Here is a 24203-nt window from a genome sequence, read left to right as displayed (position 1 = left end):
ATAAAATTCTCATTTTCGACTTTATACAATTGACTCATACAAATCATACACACGTCTCTTTGATAAATAATTCTAGTTCATCAGTCTAAAAAGTTTCTGACAATACTTGTGCAAATTTGTTTAAAAGCAAAAACTTTTCGGAAGACTGATAATTAAATATCGTCGTTCAACCAACATATCAACAACAAATAATTAATATAACAGAAAAAATAAGCGCAAGAGATTCTCGTTTAAAGGAAAGCACAATCGATTGTTGCAGCAATCAGCTGCCTTGACAAATTAAATATTATCACGCAATGGTGAACGTAAAAAAACACGAAAACTGATAAATGCTTTATATGTGTTATCAAAGAAAATTGAGATTGTCTTTAGCTAATTTTGCCTAATTCGATTTTCTTCTGAATGGCCTTGACCGAGGCGTAGACAAGACCATCGAGAATGCTAGCCACGGAGAAGATGCCCCCCATAATGGCGCAGGCATTGGTCAAAAAGTGGCCGAACGGCTTCGAGGTCTGAGTGTACTTGACCATCAACGGGCTCATCTCGTAGGAGAAGAATATGCCGGGCATGCCGCCCTCGCCGATTCCGCCCGACACGTCGCGATCGAGCTTCGTCATGGAGAACTGATTCGTGTGTAGCACTGATCCATCCAGCTTCACGTACGTCGTTGGAACTATTTTGATAAAATGTTGGAACATCATCGCTCCTAGAAATAAAAATGAAGAATTGAATTTATCGTATATATATAGGGGAGGTATATATGTGAAATCTTCTAAAAACGGAGTGCCACCGCCGAAGTTTCAAAAGTTGCCGCTGTTTCGTCGGCGTTTGCGCGCGAGCGGACGACTTCAGTGGACTTTTGGACATTCGGCTAAGCAAATACATGACATGGCGTCGTAAGGAATTCTTGTAATCAGCATACAGCAGGAGAGCAGTATTATAGGTTTACATGCAATACACAGCGAGATCGAGCGGAAAGTCACGTTGTCTGCGACGTTGTATTGTGCAGAGTTGCGAGAATTAATAGACTATTCGCGCTACCCCCCGCAGACGGCTTCTGAAATTTTAACTTTCGAGGAAACTTTTGACAAGCAATAAATAGAAAAAGTGAGATTATCGCAACTGTTGTGAACGATTATTTTAATGTTTTTTTTCAAAACTTCTCGACTCGAGAAATAATCACGAAACTTTAGGTTATAAAGATGAATAATTCATTGTTGTTGTATTGATGGTTTAGGTAATCATGCCAGTCGTACCCGGTGGCGCTTATCAACAGGGACCTACGTGCTTTGAACGCATGAAATTGGGCTTTACGATTGGTTTTTGCGTTGGCATGGCCTCTGGGGCTCTTTTTGGAGGTTTTACAGCTCTAAGGTGCGTTTTTGGGTTTTTTTTCAGAGAAAATTCGTAATCGTAATAAAGAATTTCGAAGTTAAAATTTTTATCTTATCTTTGGCCTTGTGGGCAATTCAAATGAAAAATGATTGTTTTTTTACATTACACTTTTTAAAAGCTAGTATTAAAACTGCTCTATTATTTCAGGCATGGCTTAAGGGGGCGAGAATTGGTAAACAATGTAGGAAAAGTCATGGTGCAAGGTGGAGGAACTTTTGGAACTTTTATGGCTATCGGAACTGGAATTCGATGCTAATGAATAGAAGATTTATTGTACATAAAAACCTCACTTAGACTGCCTTCATTGTAAAGTTCAGCATTTCTTAAAATAAAGTTACATGTAAGAAAAAAAATTGTTTAACTTACCCGAGCTAATGACTTGTGTGTTATCTATAGGATTTGTAACTCCTGGAATATTTGTACCAAAACTCAAGTGACGGATTTTATACGACAAATTAAAAGCAGATGAAGAATATGGTTGAACATCATGTACTGAAATAATAATCATTTTCTACAATAGTAATTTTTGATAAACTTACTAATATTTTAATGATTCACAAATTACCATGAACATGATTGATAGAAAAACTTTGTCCTGGAGCTATATGAAAACTACCTCCTACGCGATTGACTTCCATGTAACCATAAATTTGACAGCTCTCCTTGAATGCATGCTTTAGTCTCTCTATTGATGCATCATTTTTACACTGTACGAACATGGACGGATCTTGTATGGCCCATTTTCTTATTCTATAAGCCTCTTTAACTTCTGCACATGTATTGCAACATCTAGAAAGCATTTCAAAAATAATTATATAATCCATTGTCATATTTAAGTAATACTTTATCATAAGTACGTTATGCCAAATTCTTCACCAGCTGCACCATAGCAATCACCACATTTTGGAGTTGTTGAGTTATCTGCTGGATCAATCTAAGTAACAAAACCAGTTGTATTATTTTACTGTAAATCTAGTAATTATTAACATTTGTACCTTTTCTGTAGATTTCTTAATTTCTGCCAAATCTAAAAGATATTGATTTAGCGTTAATAGTGTCTTTCATATTAAATTAACATGTGAGTATTTTAATCACCTGTCTTTTTTGGATTTTCTATAGGTTGTCCTTTTAAATCCAAACGTCTTTTATAAATATTATGATCTATATGTAAATGCTGTTCCCCTGTCGTATCCATAGCATCTAAAGATAGCACTGTACAAAAATTGATTAATGAAAAACTTTGCTCCATATGTAACAATGAAAACTAAAATAGTCTCAAGTACATACAATCACATGCTACACTAGAAACCACAATGTCCAGGTTGATTCTAAGTTTAGATCCTCTTGACGTGTCAACAAACAACTCTTCCTTCAGCTCCGGGGTCACATAATCAATTGCCTCAGAAATGAAAAGTAAGGTAATAACGATTGCACTGAGTATTGTCACTGTAAAATCAAAACACAAACATCAATATGTAATGCAAGTGTCTACCTGTCAGAACTACTGTATGAAAACAAAAGCATGAAGGTTAATCCTGACAGATCTGGCGAGCCGCAGGACAAATCAAGCAAGCTAATAATGAATGAGATAAAAATGAATGACCAACCGATGGCACCGCCGATGGTTTTAATGCGAAAATCCTCGAGAGTCTTGGGATAGGCGTCAAATTGACGCAGCCGTTCCGGGATGTTGGCCATGGTGCCGGTATGCGACTATCTTCTTCCTCTACAAGGCGCACATTCGCCGGCGTGCTCTTCGTCGTTGAAAAAAAATAAACTAATTAATAAAAAAGAAAATCGACCTATAGAAAAGCTTCTGCCGGCAAGCTTTCGCAGGACGATGACTTCTTTTTTATAACGCGTGGCAAGCAGGTGTGAACAACAACCGAGTGCATGTATGCGTTATACGTAGATGAAACTTGATTGCTGATCGCGCTCCTCGGGGTCATATAACTATACACATACTACGTAGCAGACTGCAAACGAACGCCCGCTGTATTATGTGTGCAATGTAAAGTACACAACAACAGGAGTCTCAACTCTCAATCTGAGGCAAGGCCTGCGCGAGTAGAGCAACAAGAGAGGCGGGATAGGGACTCCGATAAAGGTTGCAGCTGCTACTGTGCGGCAATGCGTGTGTGTGCATGTTTACACGTCGACTTGTTGGCGGGGCGCTCGGTTCATAATATACGAAAGAGCAGCAAGTTCGTGCGGACTGCAGATTTTAACGAGCGGCTTACAAGCGCAACGAGGATGTGACGGACAGATTGTTTATCACTTGAATCGCTTCTCCTCCTACTCTTTTCTCTTTTCGAGGCACGATGCAGTCGTGACTGATTATGTTCGTTCGTTTATAACTCGGGAGTCTCTGACTTTGACGTCGGGTATACATTACGTTCAGGCAAGTAGGTAATGTAAAACCATTGCTCATTTCAAATTTTCAATCACTTGCTTTTTTTTTCATAAAGACTAATCGTCGCTTAATTTACTCGAGTATTGTTTGAAATGAATGAACAGATAATTGGGAACAGTTGAATAAATCAAAATAACGATTAACGAAGATATTATAAATTTTATTTTTTTTCATCTTACTGCCTGAATATACAATCTAGTTTCGTTACTTTTTGTATAATGTAAGTAGTTGTGTAAATTAGTTTGTGTACATTCTGTACTAATTTTATCATATGAATCCTTGTGCTTTTTAAAAATGTTCTCATCTTCAAAGATGAGCGAAAAATTGTTAAAAAATATATATTTACATGCGTGCCTGTGCATTTATTTTTCTCGTGTTATACACTCAATGAATTGATCTACTACAAATCCTGGTCATCTCTATACTAAGTATAAATGACAAAGTGAAATTTCCAATTTCCTATTAAAATTCACGACAAAAAATAACACCCACTCTTATCTAATAGGCTTTTAGATGGTAGGCTCAATTGTGCTGGTACAAATTGGATATTTATATAAATAGTGTACAAACAAGATCGTTAATCTTTTACCTATACAAGCTTTGTCTAAAACAATACAGTATTAATACATTCGCAAGAGTGAAATGTCACCTGAGCTTTTACATTTCTCTATCCTAAAATTACAATACTAATAATATTATAATAATAAATATCGGCAAACTTAATTCCTACAATCAATGGACGGCGCTCTGATACAAACAGATAAAATAAAACTCTGTTTATCAATACAATTTTTGTTTGCCTCTCGATTTATTAGCTAAAATGACAATCGAAATAAAAAAAGCTTATTTCGAAAAAATTGTCAACTGCTTGTGCGTGGTTATTTAGTTGTCTTTTCTTTTATCTTTCGATTGTGCAAACTTCGATTTATATAATAAAATTTTACGGCAAACATCGCTTTCGATAAAGTGCTACGTCGTTTACGTTAGGTACTTCAAAATTTTCAAAGTGCACTATCAACGACTAACATGCAAATTTCTGTTTGTAATATATATTAAAATTATAAATATCGATAATCGGTGAACATTTTCGAGTCGCGTCTAATAAATCCAATTGACCGGTACCCATTGATGCTCGCTGGCAAGTGCGTCGAGAGCTGCCACAATTTGGCGGAAGGTATCATCAAAGTCCTCGTTAACAATGATAAGGTCAATGTGCTTTTCGTAGGCACGTTGTAAAGCCGCCGATTCTTCTACCGTTGATCGTAAATCGTCCTCCTGTAAATATTTGGATTCATTGATCAATACGCAGTTTTCTTTCGAAACAATTATTCATTAGTGTTGGCATGAAAATGTTCTTATTAGAAACGTGCACTGTATTAGAAACAATCATGCATGGTACGAACCTCGTAAAGTGATGCCAATGATTCCAATGTTCTTGCACGTCTTGAACTATACCTGATACTGCTCTGGCGATCAAACTAAGAAAACGAAAAAAGAAGAAAAAACACCACAAGGCGAAATATTAAAATTAAAATAAATTAACCAAAATTTCAAATTACTTAAATCAAATTAACAGATATGATTATTTCTCATTCAAATATTGTCACTACAAGTCAGTTAATTACAAAATAAACAACAGGTAAAACAAGGCGAGCAACACTTGGATCTTATCGTAAATTCAAGACCATAAGAGAAAGAATATTATTCGGCGACGCATCCGCAAAAACATTAAAACCGTTAAGATCTCTGAACTCTCGCAGATTATAATCCTGTATGGACGTCAATCCCGAGCGTTCAGCAGCCCGTTTCGAGGCAACCGTTGTAAAAGTCCCCTGAACGATATCGAAATCATTACGAAGGGCCCAATCAACGCTCTCTTTCATCAACAAATTACAAAGCCCTCGTTGCCGGTACTCGGCGTGCACCGCGAGAAATCGTATGCGCGCCATCCTCTTGCAGTCCGGAAACAGCTCGAATATTCTGGAGGTTTTGTTCATTAACTCCGAGTAATGCACCAGATCGTTGACCAATTTTGATGAGAAGCTGTTATCTTTCGCGCGAGGATCGGCTAGTCCATCCTGATCTCTCTCGTAAATTACGAGCATGACGGCCCCGGCTATTCTCTCACTTTTCTTCTCGACGATAATCAGACAAACGTCTTTCGACAGCAAATCTTCGATGATTTTCTTTTTATCCAACATAGCGAGTACGAGGTCTTCTTGGCTAATTTTATTATTTTCATTTGCCATATAACTTCTGGCAACGATGTCCTCGTGAATGTAATGGTTTTCCAATAAACTTATTATTTCGGTGAATCTTTCCGGGCCAGCGATTCTGGCGCAGTAGTCACTCGTATCCGACTCGATTTTCTGCGACATTGTCTCGTCGTGCATGCGAACTAAACGCGAGAGCGATTGACTCGCGACTGACTTTATCTTTCAACTGCACTGTGAGATGTAGAGCAACGACCGAAGCAGCGACAATTGCACAATGGCTGTAACAACGTCATCGTCGACACGCTCGAAGTACTTGAAATTATTTTGATCACCTTGTTTTACACTTTAGTACGTCACATTCGTTTAGAATTTCAATGAAGTTGTAATCTATCATTCAACTGATTCAATATTTTCTAAGTCAACTAAATTATATCAACGTTTTGGCTCTAGATTCCGATTTTTCATTAAAATATTATTTCACAGCTTTAATTTTGAAGCATTCTATTTCAGGCAGCGTATTATTTTATTAAATTAGGTTGATGACTCGTAAGCTAATAGTAATTAGATAACATTTTAATGTTTCGTGATCTAGTTCTCGAATACAAACTTCTGGAGCCAGAACGTTAGTACATAATCACTATTTTTATATCAACAAGGATATGTATCAACTATAATTAAACGAAATTCCATTGGAAAGTAAATTATTATTTTTTATCATGCGTAAAAATGATTTTATCACAGGGTCAACTATACGCACGATGCATCTCAATACAAATATTAAAGAGAAAAAAAGAGACATAGAGAAAATGTTACCGTCAAATTCCTATTGCTCGCCCCGGTCGACCTGCCAAGATCGTAGAGCGACTTGAGCTGCTGCATACCGGGCGCGGCGATGAATATAACGTAGGGCATGAACTCGGTGCTGTTTCGGAGAATCTTGAGGGCCGGGGGGCTGCAGTCGAGCACGCACATCTTGCCGGCGCGTATTACCTCGCGCACCGAGTCGAGCTTCGTGCCGTAGAGATTTCCGCCGTGCTCGCCGAACTCGAGATAGCGATGTTCGCGTATGTCCTGCTCCATGGAGTCGCGATCGGTGAACCAGTAACCCTTGCCGTTCTCCTCCAGTACGCGTGGCGGTCGCGAAGTGTCTAATGTCGACGAAGAGAGAAAATAGTTAAGTAATGAACAATATTGAATATCACGAGTACACTCGTAGAGCAAATATCTTACAAGGCACGATCGTCCCGAATTTCTCGGGATCGCTGTTGATGAGGCGGTTCTTGAGGGTCCTACGGCCGACGCTGCGCGGCCCTACGAGCGCCAGGGTCTTGCGCCTGAACGGTGGCATGCGCGTGACCTCCTCGTACAGCAGCAGCTCGGCGTCGTCGAACTCGTTGTTGCTCTTCGACTGGTACATCTTTCGCTTCTTCTTCATGGAGGTGCGCTTGCCGCAGATGCCGATCTTGTGCACGAAGTCGGCCTCGCGCGGCACGAAGGCCTTGCGGCGCTCCTCGAGCTCGAGCGACGGTATCAGGCCGGGCGGGCCGAGGGTCTCGCCCTCGATGCGCCGCGCCTGCCACCAATTGGGATCGGTCTGGTCGACGATCTGTATGATGTCGCCCTTGGAAAATGCCAAGCCAATTTCACGACACGGTAGCAAGGTATCCTCCGTTGGATCGTAGTCGAAGAGTGCGCGCATGTAGCACTAGATGACGAGAGAGAGAGAGATAAAGGGTATTTTGTTAGTGACACGTGTTAATTTTTATATAATAAAAAAACATACAAAAGAAATGGTATGATAATTTTAAATCTACATCAGTGAGATGATTTGGCAAAGCAAATAATATTAAACAAAAAGTAGAGAATATATATGTGAAATTCTTGAACTGTGCCGAATAATGTACCTTGCATTCTGTTTCCTTTAACCGGCCCAGTAGCGAATCGTAAGCAAGTCAAGAAAGTCAATAAAGATCAGTCAGATAACAATTGTAGTTAATAAGAATCGCGGAATATCGAGACACACGTGGCATACAAATCTATTCTCGATTATCCTCGTTCTCAGCGACAGAGTTTTTCAGTTTTAAGCATCATTAAAATTCTGCATCTCATAGGATTAAAAAATAAAACTCACGGTAGATTTGATGGGCGACGAGCCATCGGACGCGATGCCAGGCGCGAGTTTCAGCGAGAGATTCTCCTTGGCTTGGGCGATGGCCTGCTGCAGCTCGTCCGGATCGTGGACAGGCTTGCCGTTGACCTCGAGTATGACCTCGCCAGGTCTGAGCAGGCCCTGTCGCGCGGCCGTGCTGCCGCCCAAAATTCGGGCTATTATCATGTTGCCATTCTCGTCCACTTGAATCGTCAGGCCCTACACACGGTCGAGGTATTATATCTTTTTCGATAAAAATGTACCTCTGATCGAGCTTGTCCGAGATTGTACGATACATACCAAAGGCTGATCGGGATGCCTGTTGAGCCCGACGACTCTGACGGCCTGGGCTGCCTCGGTGCTCGGCATGGCCAGCAGCAGTGGTCGCTCGTCGTCCGCCTCGACGGGCTTGCGCAGCGCCCGGCTAGCCACCACTTGATCGTGCACGTCGAGCAGAGCTCGCAGGTGTCGGCCGCGCAAAAGCAGCAGAAGCTCCCGAGATTCGGGGCTCCAGGCAGGCTCCAATTGCCGATTGACCTCGCACACGGTCTCGACGATCGACGAGCAGACGGGCTCGGCGTGTCGAGGCGGTTCTTCCTTTCGTTCTTCCGGCTAAAGAAAACATAGGAAGAATATCCGAGACGTTACAGATGTAGCTCAATTTTTCGATTATTTTTTTGTAATTTCGCGAGAGAAATTGAGAATGTTGAATAAAACATCGTAATTTTTCCAACAAAGTGGAAATTAGTGGAATAATTGAGATTCTCCTGTTGTAAGTTGTTATGTGCAAACGTTACATTTATATGCCGAGTCGTCTCATGAAAGCCTAATGAGGATCCCCACTCATTAAAGCAGTCAGTCAATTGACGAGGAAAGACATACCGAACAATTATGAAATTACGTTTCGAGGTCATTGATCAAGTTTCTTCTACAGTATGTGTATAAATACGCGCGTGGTTAAATAGAAATTCGCTCTATAAAGTGGATGATGCTTCTTCTTTTAATTTTTTTTCTATTTCAGAAATCGCAAAGACGCACGTGAGAATAAATCCGTCACAATGAAGCATTATTCGACAGGTACATAATAAGTACGATTTCCACGCCCGATTTCGCACGCGCACCTTTTTTTTGACGGGTAACCGCCAAAACAAGCACCTGCTACTTTTGATCGCAAAAAGAGAAAGCGTACATAGTGGTATCCGGAGTCAATTCGTCGCGTAGATAATTTTTTTACGAAAAAAAATAAAATCACAATCCGTGAATTTCGTCGAGTTCATTGGCACTAGAGTCGTTTAACAATGACTTATTTATAAAAATAAGCGTAAAGGTAAAATTTATGTGACATTTTTTGTCAACAAAATTTTTGTCGCTCGATGCGCTCGATGTAAAATGAAAATAACGCGTTTGGATGAAAATATGTTTCAACGAGCAGAAACTATAATAATCGAGCGTGCGATGGCCTGTGCTAGCGCAAAATATAGACCTCGCTGTTTACGCTGATCTCACTTTTGCACTTTCGTAAACGTGAGGCTCTTTCGAGTCGCGCTCGTGTGTGTATAATATTCGCTGGCAAAAAATTGACTCTTGCCGCCGTGGACGCTGAGAGTATGTGTGAGATGAGACACGAGCGAAAGGAAGAAGGAGATGTAGACTCAAGATATCCCGTGTACGTGTGTGCCAATGTGTATGTGTTATTTTTCTCTCGCGTTCGCGTAATACGTGAAAAAATGTTTGTACACCTATCTCCGTGTGATACGCAACGGTTGGCAAGTCCACGTACGGATACGTACGTCAGTTACATATAATTCTCACAAATTACACAAAAAATCGGAGTCCGTATTTTCGAGCTCTCGTATTATAATAGCTATAATCGAGGCGTCGATGGTCGATTCACAAACAATTGCCTTCGCGCATGTATCCCAGTGCACATGACACACATACGGCGAGGATAGGCTGCTGCGCAACTGTATATAATATGTGAGCATACACATGTGTGTGCGTCATGCGTATTATGCATCCACACACATGTGTAGCACGCATATTTTAGGTATATGCGCGCGAAACGCTGCTGCTGACCGCACCCGCATCTCCGCGCTCACTCTCGCTCTGTATACCAACACACCACGAGAGCCGCCGATGCACTCACAGAATCACAATTATAACAGACGGCACAGTTTAGGCCCGAATCGATCGAAAATCTTACGAGGGAAAAAAAACAAATGGTTGTCGCACCTCGCTCTAAATTTTCGCACAAGTCTCACCTGCGTATCGCGGTTATAAAGGAGTCGTTGGGATATAACGCAGGACTCGCTGACTCGCGTGGCTACACAACCCACTACTACTATATGCACGTACAATCGGATGTCATATACACACTCACAGAGGCCTGCTTTATAACGTATATAGCGCTATTATCGATCGGTATGCGTAGTAGCGTGGACGGTACACCGTGTCTCACGCACGCTACGTTATTTTATACGGTACATACACGCGTGCTCGCACCGAAAAATTGTTTGCCGTATCAACCGGATTATTTTTATTTGACTCTTTTACCAAAAGTCGCGTAGGCTTATGGCTGGCCGCAGGATCGCGCGTCGTCGTCGTCGACTCTCTGTCTCGGCCTATCGTACAGACTAACCGCGCCTATAGTCTTTTCAGGCGAACGGGCCTTTGGACGACGACGACGACGCCGCTGTGCATGCCACCGTCGAGACAGAGACCCACACACAGGCGCGCACAGCACACGTACGCGCGCTGATACAGCACGAACAGGTGGGGGCCCTCCTTTTCACCTCACCGCCTCCTCCACCTTTTTTGCGCGATCAAGGAGTGTGCGAGAGAGACGGAGAGAAAGAGTCACGATTCGCGCGCACACTCATACACCTTTGCGTTACAAGAGTGTATATAGTACAGTAGTATAGTAGACGCGGTTCGCGGCATGACGGTGCGCAACAGGGCCGGCAAAGTCGCCGCTCATTGTGTGCCACGGGGTGACTTCGCGCTCGAGTCACGGCACTGCGTTCTCTGCGTTATATATACCTATATAATAAAGGCTGAGTACCATATAGTGATACGGCACAATATACATGTATTGTTCTCGCGTACTATGTAGAGACGCGGGAAACTTTGATATAATGCATTGCATTAAAGCTCGGCTGCTTAACATGCAACGCTGCGTGTCGTGTGCCGTGCGATCGTTGTTACGTCGTTGCGAACTGAAATCGGTGCGATTCGAAATTTCAGAATTTGCCGCAGTCGCATATATAATTGCCGTATATGCATACATCCCCTCGGTCTGTTTCTCGAGTCGAGTCGTGCACATCGAGCAAAGGGATTTCAACGATTTAACTCACAAGTACATGAGCGCGCTTTCTAATAAGCTTTATACGTACGAAATACCGGCTTGGGTTATTGTTACTGCTACTGCTGGGAACTTTTGCGTCGTATTACATCGTGCAGCAGCAGCTCGGCTCCCAAGTTCCCAAAACGCGACTTCAGAATCGGAAATGAAATTGTTATAGATCGAGTTGACCCCCGACCTTAATTACTTGAATCCGCATAGGCCACCCCCCACCCACCAGCCTCGCGACAATGATTTAACGTTTGCTTACTGCAATTTATGGTATAAAACTTTGTAAATAACGGAGTCTACGTGCCAACTTGTACACTCTCATTTACGCCACTGCAAGAGATGATTGAGCGCGTGAGATGCGAGCTTGTACATACATTCTGATAAAATTTCGACCGGCCACGTCGAAAGTTTTGCTTGATTTTGAACTTCTTAAAATGACTCACGCGCACGCACTCTCGGCAGTCGAAAAGAGATCAAAGTTGAAAATTAATAAAGACAACACACGGCTATAAACAAGCAGAAAGTATAAAAAGATTTACGTGCAATGATTTTCCGTACTTCTTATATATTTTAAAGTAACAAAGTGCATATAAACGGCACACGCGGACTCGAGGCTCTCTTCCGTGTATACTTGGAAGCGTAAAAATACAATTTCCAAAGAGATGAGCGCAGCGGCTCTCAGTGTAGCAGCTAATGCTTTCGGAACGCGGAGCTAAAGTATCGTACAGATGCAGTGTGTAGCTTGCATAAGTGCCGTACGAAGCAATAATAAAAACAACAAAGCGAAAGTGTGATGTAATTGATGATGATGAGGTCAACGCGTTGCAGCTATAAATTCTGAAAAATTCACGTGGCTCGATATTTTACGCTTTCTTCATTGATAAAATGCCGTGTTTTCTTTTCTCTCGCGCGAGCTTGTAGTACCGACAGCAAGCATTTATACCACATAAATTCGAGCATTGTTTACCAAGTCTCGGTGATGTTCAAGAGCCATCGATCTATCTATGCCCAGCATTATGTACAGTAGAATCCTGCGATCGATCCCCCACGAAATTAGATATACCCAGTCTAATTTACTTATTCGGCTTTTGTACTTTGGCACAAGCCGGTCGAAAGGGCCACTCAATGCAGCGGCCCATGCACGAATCTGAATTCGGCTCTATACGTGGGTGCATCCTTTATATAACGTATATAACTACTCTTGTGCCTAAAACAAGCACTGGTGATTAGTTTGGTCAGCGACTTAGCGTCGCTTTCGTATACGTTCTATATAATGCATAATTGTCATTGTGATCGCTGTCCATTTGCAGCACTTTGAGTCTTTGCAGGCGTGTACCCTCGGATCGTTTTCTAACTGCCACTAATTTTCTTCTCTTCGTTATCCTCTCTCCCTGTGTTTGAACTAATTCATCGGTGATTTCGATCTCGACGTGAAAAATCCTACGGAGCGTGGGCGCAATCGGTGCACTGCGATTTTAGGCGACTGCAGCGGCATTCGGTTTGTGGTATATACAGTCCAACTTCGATTCGAAATTCCGAGCCACACCACCTATATGTATATGTATGTATGTAATACATGTAGGTGAATGCTGTACCGGTTGATGCACCCGAATTAATATGCACACACAGAGAAGAACGAGGGAAAGGGGGTGGTTGCGTCCGAGTTCAAAGTGCGGTTTCTGCTAGGGACACGCAGAGCGACAGCCTCTCTCTCTCTCTCTCTCTCTCTCTCTCTCTCTCTCTCTCTTTGTTAGAGGGAAGGGAGGGCAACGACGCGCAACACTCAACCGCATTTAGTGGAAGCTTCATGCGTGCAACGTGCTTTGACGCGAATTTCAACTTCTGATCCCTCTTCCATCTTGTATTCGCTTGATTACGCTCAAGAATAACGAATAAAATGTTTAGATCAATTATGAATAATGTATATCGAACAAATACGTTTACAAATAGTAATCGAAATTATCGAAAGTACACAATTACGCGTCTAGATGGATTTTCAATTTGAGATTAGTCAAAATCAACTTCTAATCGTTCTCATATTTTTTATGAATTATCTGGGTATATGATATTCAATGTAGGCGATGCAGAATGTTTTGTGCCATCTACAGATCAATTTATAAAAAGTAATGGCTGGTAACATTTTGAGAAAAAAGTTGATCATTGACTTCCCGCAAGCGCCGGAAAATTCATCTCCATTCGTTTATATAAACAATCGTTCCATCAACATTTCGGGATAGCGGGTCGTTCCTTCAATTCAGGGCTATTGTAACGATTCATTCCATTGAAAAACTTAGCGGTTCATAGTATAGGTATAATCATGTGCGAGTTTGTGTGCAAAAACTAACATCAAGAGCATGATACTCGTCGTCACACCAATAGGTGTGACTGTGATTATACTTGTGAGAAAGTACTTTGTACGATAAAGCTTTAATTAGTTCCGCGTTCTCTGACCTTAAGTGAGAGTTCTCGACGGGAAAAAAAATAAATGGTAAATCCAAACTAAGTAATCATGTTGTGAAGGAAACAAAATAGCTCTGAAGGGTTCGGACGATCTGCCTATCCTGCTTTTGCAAGTGAAATTTTTAAAAATATTTTAAATGAATGATAAAAATGATCTTTGTAAAATTTAAAAAAATGCGGCAGTATACAATGGGCAAGGGTCGAAAGACTAAAGAATATAATATTGACGTATATGAGCAATTCCGGAATTTAGTTTCGAATTTTTCGACTAAAAACGGAACACTTTTTTTTCGTTGGACGCATACTTTGAACATTGGGTATTGTTCTTGAAGGTCCTAGGAAGCTAAAAAAATGCGTGAACAATCGAAATTTTAATAGGTAATTTTTTTATAAGCATTTGTGTTCCGAGGAAAAATAATTAGTGCAGGCAAAACGCGCGCTCCATTATCCACCGATCAAAACTTTTCTAATTCGCTGGTAAAACTACTAGTGACCTTGAAAAAATAATCGACACATGTATTTTGAAAGATTTTTACATGCTCTTTCCGACGGTGACCTTAGATTTTTCGAAAAACGCATTATATGGCCAAAAAAACGGCTCAAAAGTCAAGCGTATTTATACAAAAAAAACACTTTTTTGAGCTATAAGCATATATAGTAGGGTGATCCACTTTTTCAAAAATTTTTTGTATCTCGGGGGATCCATCAGAATCAGAAAATTTGAGGTTTAAAATGAATTTTCCCATAAACTAGAACTCAAAAAAATGATTTTAGATGGTGTCGATGGATTTTTGAAGTTTTAAAACGAGCTCCAAAAAAGAAGCAAAATCGGGCTATCATTCGATTTATTTCAAACTCTGTTTAGAGGGTAAAAATGATCTTGACAATACATTTTCTTATTTGTTTTTGTCAGCAGAATTGCATGCTGTAGTCAGTTTTGACCTAGGAGCACAATTTCATTCAAAAAAATACACTTTTTCGATCGTTCTTTTTCGCAAATTCCGCAAAGTTCATTTTCGAGCGAGTTGCAAATGAACAGAAAAAATCTAGAAAATTTTTCGACACCACCAAAACTTAGGATTTATTTGTCATGAAAAAACAAATGGTGTAAATTAGTATACACTTTGATATTATTTTAATGCAGAAAAATATAACTTTATCCCAAAAAACGACATTACGAAAAATTGAAAAATCGAAAAGTGTATTAGTTTCTTTCAGGAAATGGCTAAGTAGAATCAACTATGGAAAAAATTGCATGGAACTATCTGATAGGTTTTTTTTTCACCTTTACAACGCCGGTTTCAGAAGTTAAAAATTCGCAAGATTCGCTGAGATACAGCTATTTTTGTAAGCTTAGCTTACATTCTGCTTCGCTGGTTTTTTAATGAATAGAGCTAGCTCAGAATTATTGAATTCAAAGCCTAAAAAATGCATCGTACAAAAATAGCTGTATCTCAGCGAATCTTGCGAATTTTTAACTTCTGAAACCGGCGTTGTAAAGGTGAGAAAAAAAACCTATCAGATAGTTCCATGCAATTTTTTCCATAGTTGATTCTACTTAGCCATTTCCTGAAAGAAACTAATACACTTTTCGATTTTTCAATTTTTCGTAATGTCGTTTTTTGGGATAAAGTTATATTTTTCTGCATTAAAATAATATCAAAGTGTATACTAATTTATACCATTTGATTTGTCATGAAAAATCCTAAATTTTGGTGGTGTCGAAAAATTTTCTAGATTTTTTCTGTTCATTTGCAACTCGCTCGAAAATGAACTTTGCGGAATTTGCGAAAAAGAACGATCGAAAATGTGTATTTTTTTGAATGAAATTGTGCTCCTAGGTCAAAACTGACTACAGCATTCAATTCTGCTGACAAAAACAAATAAGAAAATGTATTGTCAAGATCATTTTTACCCTCTAAACAGAGTTTGAAATAAATCGAATGATAGCCCGATTTTGCTTCTTTTTTGGAGCTCGTTTTAAAACTTCAAAAATCCATCGACACCATCTAAAATCATTTTTTTGAGTTCTAGTTTATGGGAAAATTCATTTTAAACCTCAAATTTTCTGATTTCGATGGATCCCCCGAGATACAAAAAATTTTTGAAAAAGTGGATCACCCTACTATATATGCTTATAGCTCAAAAAAGTGTTTTTTTTGTATAAATACGCTTGACTTTTGAGCCGTTTTTTTGGCCATATAATGCATTTTTCGAAAAATCTAAGGTCACCGTCGGAAAGAGCATGTAAAAATCTTTCAAAATACATGTTTCGATTATTTTTTCAAGGTCACTAGTAGTTTTACCAGCGAATTAGAAAAGTTTTGATCGGTGGATAATGGAGCGCGCGTTTTGCCTGCACTAATTATTTTTCCTCGGAACACAAATGCTTATAAAAAAATTACCTATTAAAATTTCGATTGTTCACGCATTTTTTTAGCTTCCTAGGACCTTCAAGAACAATACTCAATGTTCAAAGTATGCGTCCAACGAAAAAAAATTGTTCCGTTTTTAGTCGAAAAATTCGAAACTAAATTCCGGAATTGCTCATATACATGTAATTGTGAAAGCTTGCGATTAATCAATTGACGTAATTTACGTACTCGAGTGCACTTGTAGCAAAGCTATGCAAAAGTATTGCGAATTCAATAACGAGATAGATGCATGTACTCGTTGTTTATGACCATGATAATGGGATCGGAATGATAGGGAGAGAGAATCGCAAAAAGGCACGGTTGCATCGAGCTAGTGTAAGTTCTTTTCTATATCAGTTAGGCAAATTATAACATAAAATTTTTCGATAAACTGCTACAAATTACAGAGTGTCTATTTCTAAAAATCGATTCATAAAACTTGAATAACCGATCGCTCTCGTGTCTCTCGATGGACAAATTTTAATTATAGACGAAGCTATAGCCGGCGAAGAATCTATAGTGTCTGCCGAGTCTATTTAAAAAATTTTAACGAAATACCGGATAGCCAGATTATCAGTCGCAACCCACTCGGAAAAAAACGAGAAAAGCTCGCTAAACAAGCGCGCTGCAACTCGAATTAATAATCTAATTAATAATAAGTCGCGCATTAGTCGGTTTTCAATCATTATAATCCTACGAAAAACGAGCAAACCTTCGCATCGACACGTGCGCTCTTCGTCAAGAAAAAAGAAAAGGTATAACGAAACACAAGAAAAGAAGGGTCTAAAATTAGAAACGAAGAAAAATTGAGGTTCTCGTATTCTAATACGCGTTGTATCTCTGTTGTAATATTAAGAGAGCGGAGAGAAAAGAAAAAACAAACGAATGCTTGTGATATTTGGTGTGTATGTGCACATTGGAAAAAACTAGGGCGTTTATGTGTCACCTGTCATCGAGATCAGAGCGCCAAACGCGAGCAGCAGTAGCAGCTGTGTTCGCCGGACATGCCCGTGCTTGCGCGAATCGCATATTGGCCGGCCTCGCGAGCGGGCTTAAACACTCGTCTGTCCCAGTTGCCCGTCCGTACGTCTGTCTATTATTCATCTGGCATGTAACACTCAACACTGTACAAACACTTTACAATACCTCGTCGTCGGAGCTCGGCTTTTCGATGCCCTTGATCACCTCCATCACCTCCGTCATGATGATGATGATGATGATGATGATGATGATGTCGACAACGTAGAAATGTTGGTCGCGCGAAAATTGTTTTTATTTATTTACTTTTTTTCTGTCACCGATAGTATTAAAATAATAAGCGTCTCTACGGTATGTAACAAGATAGTCCATACGGTCACGTCGATAGCGTCGGATCAACTGTGTGACGTCGGCGCGCGGGGGTTGAAGAGCCGGTAGAGCAAGCGAGAAAGAGAAAGCAAGCGAGAGCTTGCGCCGCTCGATTCGATCGAGAAATTCTAAATTAAAACTTCTTCACGCCTACGCACCTCGCTTGAGTTCGCGCTCTTCGGCTGTTGTGTATATTAAGTGCGACGAAGGAACAAATTTCATCTCTCTTCTTTTTTCTTTCGTCGACAGTCGCGAAGCACCGTTTTGTACAAGACGATCGAGCACGATGATTAATCGCGACGCGCTTAGTATAGGTATATAGGCGAACAAGCACGAAACAGTACGCTTGTGCAGGCGTACGTATACAGATCGCAAGCTTCGCGCAAGTGTGCGAGCGTACACATTTCGCGCGCGATATTTACGTCATTTTAAGTGATGGACGAGCCACGCTACACTGACCGTTGAATTGTTCTATAATCGTCTTGCGCTTAAGGCACGCATATATACCACCCCCGACTATTATTATCTTTTTCCTGCATTTTTCGCGTGCTAGATAGATTCACTGAGCGCGCGAACCGGAGGCATAATCGGTATGTCCGCCAGAAAACTATTTTCTTTGCGCGTCCGCGTCAATTTGGTCGAGTTTTCTTTTGTTTTTTTCTATTTCTCAAAGCGACGAAATATTCCATTTGAACTGGAGTATAAGACCTATGTGTGTGTTTTGGCCGCATCGTCGATGGACGTTCAAATAATAATTAATCTGTGCGAAGTTGAATAATGTCAAGCTTGATTGACGGGACTGAAGTTTGTTATTGTTACAATGTTTTTATACGGCTTGGAACGTAACTAAAACATGGTCAGAAAAAATTGAAGAGCCCGTTAATCATACATCGAAATGTGATACTTTTTCTCCAAAATCCCTAAAGTCGCGTCTAATTCCGTCTAATATTTTAATAATGAGTAACGACGTCAAAAACGACGTCGTTATAAATAAACAAGAGTTGACATAAGCGAGAGTATGGGCGGATTTTAATTATTTCAAACATTCCGTACATACGTATTCCCGCGCGCCTGGAATATTCTCCACCCGACATTCAGCGATGTCTTTCTCGTAGCGTCGCACGCATGCATGCATGCATATATAGCGTAATGTAAAAAGTATTTCGTTATAACACGCATACGCAAGTATGAGGACGATTTTGAATCGCGAAAACACAGATCGTACACAGTTTGCATGTGGAATGTGGGTACCCTCTTGAGCTATTAATAATGTATAGCTATATGCATGCGCAACAACAACGACGATGACAAGCTGGCTTTTGAAGTTTTTCTTACTTTGCGTTGCACTTTATACTCGTGAAAGACGCGAGTGTATTCTCGAGTATATATCGTATGTTTATGCGCGTGGATCGCGATGAATAAGCGTTTGTTCAAAAATGTACTTTGTCGTGGAATGATAAAGTGGAACTTGGTTTGCGGTCTAATTTTTATTAAAGTATCACAGATGAACAAGAAAAAAATAATTCGCGAGTAAATTTGTCGACTGTCGATGAAGAGCTTGTACGAAAAAAATTTTATAGTCATTACTTTACAATGCCGAGCAATCAAGAATTACTCAAAATATGTATAAAAAATGTTAAAAAATACTAATAAAATTAATTCTTTTATAATCAAAACAACAATAGAAACTTGACTGAATCAATACTCTCTAGTTTATAAAATAGTTTTCTGTAGGTCACATTACCTTCCATCAACGTGACCGCAAGTAGAATGATTTGAAAATATGAAAACCCCCATCGAAACAATTCCAACTAAAATACATCAGAAGTTTTTATTTAAAACGTGAATCCCCCACGCGCGTGTAGAATTTCCATATTCATTACGGCAATTTAGCGCACCGCTACGCAGCTATATAAATGCATGCATCGGGCGTGATAATCTATCCACTCGTGCGTACAATGCACGCACCCCGCACATGCCCACAAAATCAAAATCGTTGGCGTGTACAATTTACCTGACGTACGGTTGACTTGAGCCACGCATCTCCCAAGTAGGCGTCGAGATAGATCAAGTCGACGCCGTGACGCGGTGGCTCCGGGCTAGCTGTCGGCGCATCGCTGTCCTGACTCACGTTGACATTAGCCAGCGCGTCCCTGCTCTGTATGTAAGCCGCTGAAAAACAAAAGCGTAACGCGCGTTATAAATTATTATCATTACAGTGTACTGAATTCAATGCCAACGCATGGTATGAAAATAATCGTGGATAATACGTTGTAATGATCGGAGCGTGCTTCGTTTGCCGCTGCCGATCATGAGCTGGCACTATATTACAAGCTAAATCGACAGTTCATCGATTACCGGAGTAGCTACAGGTGGTATTCTGTAAATTCTTTACCCTTGTCATGGAGGTAGTACGCCCTTATGCCTTGGGTGGAGGGATCAAAAATTACATATCAGATTTTACGCGGTTTTAAATAGGTCGCGATCGCAGGCAACGCAACGATGTACCGTAAAACTATTAATCCTATCGCGAATTGTAGATCATGGCTATATACACGTGCTGTTGTAAAGCCATTATTATCATATACCTAGTGGTGAACCGCACGCGCGCAAGCTCACACGTAGTACACATGTGTATTTTAACGAAATTCGAGGAAATCTGTTTTTCATCGCGCTCCGCGGCGAGATACGGCATAGGCCAAAGTTTGTTTGGCTCGCGAGTTTGAAAAAAAAACATCGTCCAAGTGTTTTTTCTTTTTACAAACAAGTGTCACGCTTTATAAAGCTCCTAATGCGCGGGATGTAGAAAAGAGAGAGGGAACCATTTATTCGCAGTATCTCGCCTAATTATATATCAAAATTTTTAAACACAATCTTTTCTGACTGACAGCCCAAATATGAGAGCTTACTCGTTCGGGATATTTTATTATTTTTCCCACGTCCGAGTATTGGATATTATATACGCGCTAGGCAAGCTCGGGTATCAAGATTAATGCTATATAGTCCAAAGTCGAGATGAGGCGAGAATTGTAAAGGCTTCTCGATATCAAAAATAGTATCTTTTGCTTTTTGTGTACTCGAAAGCCGATCGGCACACATAGAGCGCGCGCGTACACCCACATATATTTTTCCCTCGTTAATACACACTTTTACGATCATCGCCTCTGCTCTTCGCGATTCAAAACTGATATTACAGATCTAGCTGCTCTGGGGATACTCATCATCGACGCACCGTAAGCCGTCGAATAAACAACGTTATTACTATCATCGCTACTTTTGAAAAGTTACTCGGGGTATGTAAGCTTCCCCCGCGCGCAATACATAAACACTTAATGTGTCTGTGGTTGCCCGTAACATAAATATACGCGCGTGTTTTACGTCGAGGCTCTTGCAATAGATACACGTCGTTAGCGACATTAGCACAGTTTGCCCTGCTAATCGAGCTAAAAGTTTTGTCTCTTAAAGAGGCGCGAGAGAGAGAGAGAGAAAGCGACCTTTTGTCTGCTCCATCTTTGTCCACTACACCGAGGCGCGAAATGCTCGGGCTTTCCCTTTTTTCACAATGACGTTTGTCGAGATTAGAAGCGGACTATTGGTACTAACCAGGGCACTAACGTTTAGAGCGGTTTAGTTCGTCTGCTCGTTGCACACGATATTACAAAGTTTTCGCTTCTCGATTTTTAATGCGCGACAGCATCTCTAATGATATTATACTTGCTCGTTTTCTTCGAATTCTGAGCGAGATATATTTCGAATTTGCCCGAATCAGCATTTGACTCATCTTCCTTACACCCGTCTTGAAAGTTCCATCGGGTCGAGAGTTCATCGCGATCATTTTTTATTTTTTTATTTTATTTTTTCGACTTTATTAAGCTCCGCCGTCCCGCAGTTTCCTGAGTATATTGACCGCACGATTACAGAATATTTCTATGTTAATAAAGACTATGTACCATTATCGTATTGCGCGATCTTGTTGATTTGGGCCTTACGGACTTCGTTGCTTTTGGCCAACAGGCGACGATCTCCTTTTTTTTGCTTGAAGAACACCATGCTGGATTTTAATCCTTTTCTCTGGCTCCTTCGTTGCCTTTGTTAATAAGGCTCGTTGCTTATTGTTTCGCGCTATTAATTTTCCTATACGATGTACACGTGAAGCGCGCACAAACACACACACGCACACGCACTGTTGGAAAGCTACATTAAAACTGTAACGATCTGATAATCGGCGAAGATAGATGTGCACGGCGTACCGAGAGCATGTCGAGAGAAAACCTTTAAACGCTGCATGTGCCCAAGTACACCTGCCGATAGGTATTATATATCCTGTAAGGAATATCCTTGGGTCGATGCCAATATTTCTTCTTCTTTGTATAAATGAATATAACGTGCAGGAAAGCTTAAAATTCGATTTCGATTTTTGAGTTCTTCTTCTGCGTTTGAACCGTCGTGACAAGAAAATACGCTAGATTATAAATTCATTCGTTGAATTTGATTCTCGCCCAATCGTTCGTTTCCGCTTATTGAGTTTAATAATATACGACTTGAGCACACGTTTTTTGGGATATCTATTTAATAGGAATTTTTTTCGCAAAGCTTCCGGCGACGAAAAAATGGTCATTAAAAAATTCAAATTACAATACAATTTTCACAATTCCTAGTGAAACAATTTCCTTTCATTTATTCACACACAAAATTTTTCAATAATTTCACTAATGAAAATAAAATCACTAGACACTTGAACGACACATTTTTATAAGCGACGATCTCGAGACGATTCCCGAGTGTCGAGATGCGAGATCGGAGACGGACAGACTGAACTGGTATAATATTGCGAGGTCTCAGTTTTGCACGCACAGCATATATCGTACCCAGCCGGTAAAGGCGGCCGCGTTGAAATACACACACATACACACATAAACTTACACAGCCGCAGCTGTTGTAAGCTAGATATAGATATATCATATTATATAGGTAAGTCGCGTCGCTAAAGTCGAGCAAAAATTATAAGCACGCATCCGAGTGTTAACGGCTGGACTCTTTATAGTTCTATCTCTTCTTCTACACCTCTCTCGACAACTTGATCCGCCTAGTATGATATGTGCCACAGTCACGTCGTACGCGAGCCTCAAAACTATTATAATATATAATACGCGGGAGGTGGCACGTGGACCAAGACGAAAAGAACCGCACGTCAAACGCGTCATATACGCGTATACAAATGATATTATATTTTTGCAGATTTTTGCGCATGCATATATATAAGAGTGCATCGCTACCGTAACTCATCCTATATGCGTATAAATAGGAATATATTTTCGCTGTATAACACGGGCGTGCAACGAACAGCCGGCGTAATCTATGTTGGCGCGATGATGTACATGCAGTGACAGCTCTGCCATAATTCAGGTAGCGCGCTGCTTGCTGCTATACGCGGATGCTTCGCCGCGAGCGTGGGCTCGCTTTTCAGCTGCTGTTATCAATTACAAAGAGGTGTGCGTTCTGTCTGCATTCGAGAGCTTTCGGGGACGAATATCGTCTTACAAACGCGCGGCTCGTCGAGTTGGCGTTAATTTAGAATCTATGTCATTTTATAGTGTTTTGTATGAAAAAAAAAATCAGAGCGGCAAGCGAGACTCTGTAGGGCACGCGAGAGCTACAACGTACATCACTCAACTGCATTTAGTCGAAGCTTCATGCGTGCAACGTGCTTAGACGCAGGTTTCGACTTCTAGCTCATCTTCCATCTTTTATCTTACTTGATTACGCTCAAGAATAAAGAATAAAATGTTTAGGTCAATTATGGATAATGTATGTCTGACAAATACGTTTACAAATGGTGATCGAAATTATCGAAAGTATACAATTACGCGTCTAGATGGCTTTTCAATTTGAGATTAGTCAAAATCAACTTTTAGACGTCCTTATATTTTTTATGGATTATCTGGGTATATGATATTCAATATAGGTGATGCAGAATGTTTTGTGCCATGCACAGATCGATTCGTAAAGAGTAAAGTCACGTTACATTCCCAGAAATAAGCGGAACGCTGACTTCCCGCAAGCGCCGGAAAATGTCCTTCGATTCGTATATATAAACAATCGTTCCATCAACACTTCGGGGTAGCGGACCGTTGCATCATTTCGGGGCTATTATAACTAAACATTCCATCCAAAATATATATTTTCATATGTTTATACGAAGAAAAAAGCGTGTTTATTTTTCTATATCAATTAACATCGTGTAAACTAACCAGTGTTCGTGTGCTATTAACAACGCGTGTCGTGTGAAAAATTAACATCAAGACGGATACGAACATTGACGAATATCGAAACGATTTCGTCATTGAACGACGTCTACACATCAGGCTAAACCTGTGATTACCCCACCGAGGGCTGTGATCTTCTTACAAATGGACTTTGTCCGCGTACAGAGAACCTGATTCGCTCACAGAACATA

General features: G+C 40.4%; 4 protein-coding genes across 11 annotated transcripts; 1 reads left to right on the top strand and 3 right to left on the bottom strand.

Annotated features, from left to right (window-relative positions):
- Positions 1-93: 93 nt before the first annotated feature.
- LOC106660230 (endoplasmic reticulum-Golgi intermediate compartment protein 3) lies at positions 94-3552 on the bottom strand. Of its 2 annotated transcripts, none has more exons than XM_023460397.1 (9): positions 3282-3552; positions 3003-3149; positions 2683-2841; positions 2491-2607; positions 2391-2422; positions 2253-2329; positions 1961-2184; positions 1762-1887; positions 94-706 (listed from the first exon to the last, which is right to left on the bottom strand). In XM_023460397.1, exons 2-9 carry the CDS (start codon positions 3091-3093, stop codon positions 369-371), a joined length of 1164 nt encoding a protein of 387 aa, XP_023316165.1. In that variant the 5' UTR covers positions 3094-3149; positions 3282-3552; the 3' UTR covers positions 94-368. The 2 variants fall into 2 exon arrangements, with proteins under 2 accessions (XP_023316165.1, XP_023316166.1); XM_023460398.1 differs by having other exon boundaries at positions 3361-3552.
- LOC106660232 (reactive oxygen species modulator 1) lies at positions 855-1878 on the top strand. Of its 4 annotated transcripts, none has more exons than XM_014383161.2 (3): positions 855-1107; positions 1238-1374; positions 1543-1651. In XM_014383161.2, exons 2-3 carry the CDS (start codon positions 1244-1246, stop codon positions 1649-1651), a joined length of 240 nt encoding a protein of 79 aa, XP_014238647.1. In that variant the 5' UTR covers positions 855-1107; positions 1238-1243. The 4 variants fall into 4 exon arrangements, with proteins under 4 accessions (XP_014238647.1, XP_014238648.1, XP_023316167.1 ...); XM_014383162.1 differs by lacking the exon at positions 855-1107 and adding an exon at positions 1792-1878 and having other exon boundaries at positions 1244-1374; positions 1543-1701; XM_023460399.1 differs by lacking the exon at positions 855-1107 and adding an exon at positions 1792-1878 and having other exon boundaries at positions 1244-1374; positions 1543-1706.
- A 401-nt stretch (positions 3553-3953) lies between the features above and the next one.
- Positions 3954-22536, bottom strand: LOC106660044 (MAGUK p55 subfamily member 2). Of its 4 annotated transcripts, XM_014382860.2 has the most exons (9): positions 21697-22536; positions 19761-19918; positions 8474-8785; positions 8156-8392; positions 7929-7943; positions 7255-7729; positions 6838-7172; positions 5212-5286; positions 3954-5083 (listed from the first exon to the last, which is right to left on the bottom strand). In XM_014382860.2, the coding sequence occupies exons 1-9, from the start codon at positions 21794-21796 to the stop codon at positions 4907-4909; spliced, it is 1884 nt and encodes a 627-aa protein (XP_014238346.1). In that variant the 5' UTR covers positions 21797-22536; the 3' UTR covers positions 3954-4906. The 4 variants fall into 4 exon arrangements, with proteins under 4 accessions (XP_014238346.1, XP_014238347.1, XP_014238349.1 ...); XM_014382861.2 differs by lacking the exon at positions 7929-7943; XM_014382863.2 differs by lacking the exons at positions 19761-19918; positions 21697-22536 and adding an exon at positions 10727-10802.
- On the bottom strand, positions 5305-6826 carry LOC106660045. Its single transcript, XM_014382866.2, has one exon. It carries the CDS (start codon positions 6199-6201, stop codon positions 5476-5478), a length of 726 nt encoding a protein of 241 aa, XP_014238352.1. The 5' UTR covers positions 6202-6826; the 3' UTR covers positions 5305-5475.
- Positions 22537-24203: the final 1667 nt, after the last annotated feature.

The sequence above is a fragment of the Trichogramma pretiosum genome, unplaced genomic scaffold, assembly GCF_000599845.2.
Source record: "Trichogramma pretiosum strain Unisexual culture from Peru unplaced genomic scaffold, Tpre_2.0 scaffold29, whole genome shotgun sequence".
Classification (NCBI taxonomy): domain Eukaryota; kingdom Metazoa; phylum Arthropoda; class Insecta; order Hymenoptera; family Trichogrammatidae; genus Trichogramma; species Trichogramma pretiosum.
The sequence above is the reverse complement of the archived record's forward strand: the minus strand, read 5'-3'. Positions and strand labels throughout refer to the sequence as shown.